This window comes from Drosophila montana, unplaced genomic scaffold, assembly GCF_035044405.1.
Source record: "Drosophila montana isolate Dmon_TW-CO22-7 unplaced genomic scaffold, ASM3504440v1 contig_920_1, whole genome shotgun sequence".
Classification (NCBI taxonomy): Eukaryota; Metazoa; Arthropoda; class Insecta; order Diptera; family Drosophilidae; genus Drosophila; species Drosophila montana.
In genome coordinates, this window is record NW_026999206.1 from 1,524,708 (window position 1) to 1,532,449 (window position 7,742).

Here is a 7,742-nt window from a genome sequence, read left to right on the forward strand (position 1 = left end):
TGAAGGGCACACACTCACACACCCCCACACACACTCACACACACCCACACACTGCCACACACTTGTTAATGTTGTGGCTGTATTTGTGTAGGGAATCCACCAGCGTGTTGCGGGCTCATGAGTCGTCAACATCGTTGCGTTTAAAAATATGATTTTATTATTATTATAATTATTATTTTATTTTTTTATTATGTGATTTTTGTAGGTGCCAACCAAAAATAAGTTTTCGATTCATTTGAAATTGTTGTTGTCTTTGTCAATGTTATTATAAATAGAATTAAGTGGCGATTTCTGTGAGATTGCGTGCCAATTGATTGCCGGATATGATTAAAAAATGAAAAGTGCCAAAACAAACTTTGATATGTTTTTTTTTTAACTTTCGTTACGTTGCGGTTCGGTATTCCCATAATGCCCAAAACTCGTCAGAGTGCCTGGACTAGGAGATACCCTCAATATCCTAGCACGCCCCGAATGCAGCGACTGTGCCTCTTTATCTTTGATTTACATCGGTGCTTACAGTCCGATCATTATCAAATTTGCTGGGCGCCAAAGCGCCAGATTTCAAAATGAGCTCTTCAAATTTGTTGTGAAGTTGGGAATTGTCTCAAAATTTAACTTTCTTGATATTATGAAATTGGCTGCAGTTCAGTTATCAAACGAATATTATTACCTCATTCTGTCTATGGTATACTAGAATATTTCGAGTCTCAAGCTTCTTTGTTGTTTTCGAGATGGAGAACATGGCTAGATCGACACAGCTATCATCCTGATCAAGAAGGTTGGATATGCTTCCTTCTGCCTGTTGCATGCATTTACAAGAAACCGAATATAATGGTTACCTATTTGGAGAGAGTTCTTTGTATCTATTGCTGCATAGCTCAGGCCTAACCTCTAGAAGAGGTTAATAGATGCAACAGCTCTTTGAAAAACTTTGGGGTCTGCTTCTATACGACTAATCAATCAAGTCTATGAGTAATTAATAAAAAAAAACATTTACCTTTTCAAAATCTTATACTGACAATGTATTCCAATGTATTCCGACGATTTATTGTAGTTAAATGTATATAGATAATATCTACAGGTCTTACAGGTCTATAAGATATAATGGACAGCTTGCCAAACTTGATTAAATCTTTTCAGCTCAAACAACAAGAGCTCCAAGCGCTTGGGATGAATACTTTTAGATTGGTTTATTTTATTAAAAGTTGAATATTATCATTTGCTTCTGTTGAAGGGTATATTAACCCCTCAACCCTCAATAAGTTCATCAAGTCTAACTGGAAAGATTCACGATTGAATAAATGCTGTAGATTACAAAAAGATATAAATGATAGTTGCTTTTAGCTTTGAAGTAATAATGACATATTTGCTATGGATCTCATTGATATATTATCGATTCGAAACTAGGCTATATATTTATATTGCTGATCTCCTCGACTATTTCTATCGAACTAGTTCCTTCTAGTTGCAAAAATATGAGGAATATTGAAGGAAATGTTCGTTAACCGAAAGTTAAGTGCTTGCTATATTATTTAAAATTGCATTACTTGTAAATATATGAGTTAGTTAACACTTGACAGAACAGATCTTTCGAATATTATGCAAAAAATAAATGCTTTGAGTATCTCGCAAAAGTGAATCAAAAATTTCTTATCAGCCGGAAGCTCCCGACTAGGGGATACCCTAAAAACTCTTCTTCCAACAGGCGATAGGTATAAAATGAAAGATACTTGATATATATATGCTATTCTAGAAGCTACATGTCAAGTTTGGTGATTTTAGCACTTATTATTTACCAAAATTGCTCAAAAAACAGGATTTCGATATCGATTTTTATCGATTACTTGGAAACAGGGGCAAGCTATTGAACATTGGAAACAAACTTGATCTACGCGGGTACTAGGAGGACCTTCAGCTAAAATTTCAAGTCTCTAGCTCTTATAGGTTTTGAGATCCTTGCGTTCATACATATGGACAGACGGACGGACGGACGGACGGACGGACAGACAGACGGACATGGCTATATCGACTCGGCTGTTGATGCTGATCAAGAATATATATACTTTATGGGGTCGGAGATGCTTCCTTCTGCCTGTTACATACATTTGCACAAATACATTATACCCCCTTTTTACCCATTTTCAATGGGTTCAGGGTATAAAAAAACAAGAAACTAATCATAAAAACTAGTCGGGCGATTTGATACAAATATAAAACCCAACGTTAACCAAAACTGAAACCAGATATACATATATCCCAGCGCCACTCTAGAGCATGTGTCAACTTCAGATACGAATCGATTCATTTGTGGTAAACAGCTCTCGATGCGATGTGGGCGATGGGGGCGATGGGGGCGGGCAATGGATGGGTGCTCGCATGGACGGGTGGGATTGGATTGAATTGGATTGGATTGCTTTGCTTTGGGTTGGCGTGGCGGCAACTTCGATGGCAACAGCGGCGGCTACTATAAACACATTCCGCATTGGTACAAAAAACGCACGCACACACACACACAAACATAGACACAACAATAAATATTTCGTAGTGAAATGCTTTTGTTTTAATGCCCCGCAAAACACAGCGCAAATTGACTGGATGATTGTGTGGCCGTTGTGGCGGCTCTGGCAGTCATTTAAATATGTATCTATATAGCTATACCTATAGCTATAGCTATAACTGCACAGATAAATATACATATATATGTGTGTGTGTGTGTGTGTGTGTGTGTGTGTGTGTGTGTGTGTGTGTGTGTGTGACGTCATCAGAGCCTCGCAATGTGCCCAGCAGCTTTTGGTTAGGCTTCGCTTTATAAAAGCGCTCGTACTTTCACTTGTTTTTGATTGTTATTTATTATTTTTTGCTTACTTTTTGCTTGCCTTGTGGAAAACCGGAGCACACAAAAAAAATGTATAAAAAAAATAAATATAAAAAAAAGGCACACAAACACGCGCAAAAAAAAACCCGCTTTTTTTCACTTAAATGTGCAACACGCATACGCAGCGTTGTACCGCGTTGGTCACTTTGTATTTGCAATCGGCGATTTGTGATTTGTCATTTGTTTGTTGTTTGGCTAGTTGAGACTTCTATTTGGCATTTGCCATTTTCCATTTTCCATTTCCCATCGAGTTTTAACCGTTCGGCCAAACAAACGTGAAACGAGCGCACGAACGAACGAACGAACGAACGAACAAATAAAGAATACAATTTGAATGAAATATGAATGCGAGCGAAAATTATATTATGGAAAATATCTCGGAAAGTGCAAGGCAAAAGGAAATCTTCCGCTCTGTTTGGCTGCTGCGTTGATCTCGGCACGGCACAGAACAAAAAAAAAGTCCGCCGTTCGACTACGGCGAGCGCACTGAATCCGTATCTGAATGTGATATATATATATATATATATATACACCCAGGCAGTGTGTGTGTGTGTGTGTGTGTGTCTATCTGCCAGTATTCTCGCTCTTTCTCTTTCTCTCTCTCTCTCTCTCTGCCGCTATCTTTAGCTCTTCTGTGAGTGCAAAACGCACAAAGAGCGCGTTTGTCGATCGTTAAATATGCATAATGTGTAGAGTTATGGGCAAAGTATTATGTGCTCTTTACATTAATCTGTTATTATATGCACGCCTATGCGAGTATATAGAAATTGAACTGAGCAAAGCATTCAAAAATCAATATCTTACATTACTCGATCGGACAGACAGGAGAGCGAAAGAGCGAGCGAGAGTCAGAGAGAGAGACAGGGAGAGAGAGAGAGGAAGATAGAGAAAGTATACACTTTCATCTAGTTTTTAAGGTCGTTCAGCTTCGTGTTTAGTTCAACATGCGATTTTTAATATTATAACATTCCTTTATTATATTTTATATATATCATAATAAATCTAATAAATTCTTTTGGCTATTTGGACGACTTATACGATACTTCCACACATACACAAATATATATATACAAATCTTTTGTAATCTTTCCCTTCTTTTTTTTGCCCTATTCCCCTAATAAAACAATTTGTGTTAAGGAACTTTAAATATTTTGTAAATTTATTAAGCACACACAAAAGAAACTTTACAAAAGTTTTAACAACCAAAATTAAGATAAAGTATCTACAGTATAGTAAAGGAACATATATTTTTCACATGAACACAATTTATATAACTAAGTATTAATATATAAGCGTCTGTAATTCATACAAAAACTTATCCAAATTCTTTTAACAAGTAGAGCATTTGAGAGTCGCATATAGTTGAAAGAAAGGCATTGTTGCTTTTATAGGCACGCGCCCTCGCATTTCTCTAAATATTTCATTGTGTATTTTTAAATTTTCAACAAGATAACGCGAGAGAAAATGCTCTGAGAGAGTGCGAAAAACACGGCGAGAGACAGAGAGAAACGGAATAAAAATAAAACAAATAAATTGAAAAACAAAAAAGAATAACGAAAAAAACAACAACAAACAAACGCCCTTTGCACAACAAATTTAAGAGCAGCTGTGTGTTTAGGATTAAGGGGAAAGCTCCGCCTACAGTCCGTTGACGAAGAGACTGTGTAATATGATGCCCTTCATGCTCTCGTAGCGCTGGCCACCCGCTGCCAGGTCGCTGCTATATAGCTCAAGGTTGTGGATCAGCTGGAGTATGTCCCGGTCCAGTTCGTCGAACAGCAGCTCACACTTGGCCGCGTCGCTGTAGATGTGAAACTGCTCGAAATGCTCCTCGATGTCGGCGAACCACTCGGCCGGCTGGGAGCGATTGAAGGCGGGCGGATGATTTATGGCCCTGCCAGCCTCCAGATCCTCCTCCCTGATTCGCACACAGCCCTGATGGCCCAAACGATTGCCCATGCCGCCGCACTACGAAGCCCAGTTCTACGAAATCCAATTTGTGCAAGCGCAGCTCCAACGAGCAACTGGCCACAGAATTCGAGTTGCAAGCTGATTGATGGCTGCTGCCGTTATCGATATCTTTTCGTGTATCGATAAGTCGGCATGCAAAGTAATCTATCGGAATGGCAACGAGTAAGCGCTGTGAGCTTTGTTATTATTTGCCTGGTTCCGGAACTTCAATTTATTGCGCACTGCGAACCGAATCGTTGGCAAATATATTTTTTATTTTCAGATATATGTATGATATATACATATATGTGATATATATACATATATTGTTTACGTACTGAAACGCAAATAAAAAACGGCACAAACAAAAAACCGAGCATCGATAAATACATTGATACAATTTCGATAAATTTTTGTTATCTGCACAGTTCATAATGTAAATCAGATCGAAGCTTAAAACCTTGACACATCTGTCATCGTGATTGTGATTGTGATTGTGCAATAGCTGTCCCGACTTTTCGTGCGCAGCTGCTTGATTCACAAACCCAAATATTGTTAAACTTACCTCTGGCGATTGTTTGTGTGAAACAAGTTAGACGAAAAACCAAAGCTGAGAGAAAAACTGAGTTTCCGGGAACCAATCGGAGTCGAACTGCAAACAGAACGTGCGACTGGCAACCGGCTAACAGGCGGCAATTGCAGAAGCTTGGCATAGTCAACCGTTTGGCTCAGAGACTGATAGACGCTAGTTCTAATTGTTGTTGTTTTTTTTTTGTTTGTTTATTTATTTATTTTTTTGTTTTTTTTTTTTTTTTTTGGCGATCTAAGAAGTGTTTTGTTTTGTTAGTGTTGTTGTTAGTTTGTTGTTTTTTTGTTTTTTTTTTTTTTTTTGTTCAAGTTTATGTTTCCAAACATGGCCGAAAGACGCTTGCGAAAGGAACTGAATGAACTGTATAAGCTGCAGCCGAGCAATTGTTGTGCCTGGCCCGTGACCGGGGATCTGATGCTATGGGAGGCGACCATTTTGGGCGTGAGGGACACGCCCTATTATCTGGGCGTATTCTCGCTGCGGCTGAAGTTCAACAGAAACTATCCGTTTATGGCGCCACGCGTGAACTTCCTGACCAAAATCTATCACTGCAATATCGACTTCGATGGTTACATCTGCTGGGATCTGTTGAGCACCAAGTGGACCGCCCTGATTAATGTGTCCACAATCCTGCATGCTGTCTGCGCCCTGATGCGCGAGCCCAATGCAGATGATCCGTGCGACGAGCTGATGGCCGCACTCTATCGCGACAATCGTCAGGAGTACAACAACAATGCGATTGACTGGACGCTCCGCTATGCCATTGCTCCAAGCGTGACGCTGCCTCCGCTGCAGCTGCAGTGCCAGCCGGTGATGATTGAGGAGCAGGATGATGATGACGAGGACAGGGACGGGGACGGGGACGGAGACGGGGATGGTGATGACGAGCAAGAAGACGATGACAATGACGAGGCAGCGGATGATGAAGACGAAGATAACGATGACGACGAGGAGGAGGAGGAGGAGGAGGAGGATGACGAGGAGGAGGACGAGGAAGTTGATTCAGATGATACAGAGCCAGAGCAAGCTGACGCTGCCGAGTCACAGCTGGAAACAGACGACGGGGAGCTGGAAACTAATGAAATAACAACAAACGCTTAATTATAAAATTCCCATGAATTTATTTATAATATATATAGTTTAAAAACCCAGCTCGCAGAGTGCGTCTTGTATCCTCTCTCTTAAATCCAGTTGAGCAGCACCTGGACTGCAAGGCAACCATGACAATATATCCAGCTCGTTGAACCACAATACGGGCTGCGATGTCGACGGCATTGCCAGAGCATCAAGTGGGGATTAGACTATGTTCTAAAATTAGAAATAAAATAAAATAATAAATATCTATCTATATCAAATAGGCTAACTGACTGACTGATGACGAGCTAACTACCTGAACTTTTCGCTGTAGCACTTTGTGAAATTATATTTCGATGATCCAAACAATTACAGAGTTGAGTCGCTCTTTCCGGCAAATCCACCTTTTGGGGTGGAAAATGGGGGACTATGCCTGTTTATTTTCGTTAGATTAATTTCCAAATTGTTTATGAAAAGTGAATATACGTGCCTGAAGTAATACATACATAACTTAGTAACTAGATCTATATTTATATTATATTTTATGATTGAAATAACATAATAATATGCTTTATATAAATACATGTATAAGTAATATATGCTACTATAAACCTATAATTCTTCATAATTTATTCAAATGCGATACAGATCGCTGTGCAACTGAGAAAAGCCTCTTATGATATGACAGCTCGTATTCCTATAAAAGACTCTCTGAATCCTGAGGCCCATATTTTTCTTTCTTACCTTGTGTTTCAAGCATTTTAGGTTTCCAGTGCAGAGCATTCTATATTGCGAATTGACCCAACTGATTTATTGACATCATTTCTCGGGCAAACGAATGCGATTTGAATGCCATAAATCTGTACAGGGAGACAATAATGATGAAGAATTCAGCTTTGCACCGGAATGCCGAATATGAAATACTCTCGATCAGCGTATGTTCTAGTATGACAGGCATACATATAGTTCTATATGTCGTTCTTAATATAAGTAGGGAACAGCTTTGATCCTAAATAAATGTTACAAAAATAAAAGCACGAACATGTAAATACGGGAAATAAGACAAAAACATTTTCAAATAGTTCTTTATTTGAGTCTTTGTTAAAAAGAAAAATACTAACATGAGAATTTCCTTTTCACGTTCAGAAACTTGGGCCATATTTGATTTGTTTTTCTCTAAGGAGATGAAAGTTTTATATTTAAAGAATAAAACATTTTCATGTTGCCAGAGAGCAAAGACTTTTAAATCTGCAA

General features: G+C 38.9%; 1 protein-coding gene across 1 annotated transcript; it reads left to right on the plus strand.

The window, feature by feature from the left end:
- Nucleotides 1-5,738: 5,738 nt before the first annotated feature.
- Nucleotides 5,739-6,515, plus strand: LOC135440260 (ubiquitin-conjugating enzyme E2 D2-like). The gene has a single exon (XM_064699329.1). It carries the CDS (start codon nucleotides 5,739-5,741, stop codon nucleotides 6,513-6,515), a length of 777 nt encoding a protein of 258 aa, XP_064555399.1.
- Nucleotides 6,516-7,742: the final 1,227 nt, after the last annotated feature.

Coding starts and splice junctions, on each gene's coding strand:
- LOC135440260 (XM_064699329.1), top strand. CDS start 5,739: ATGGCCGAAAGACGCTTGCGAAAGGAACTGAATGAACTGTATAAGCTG.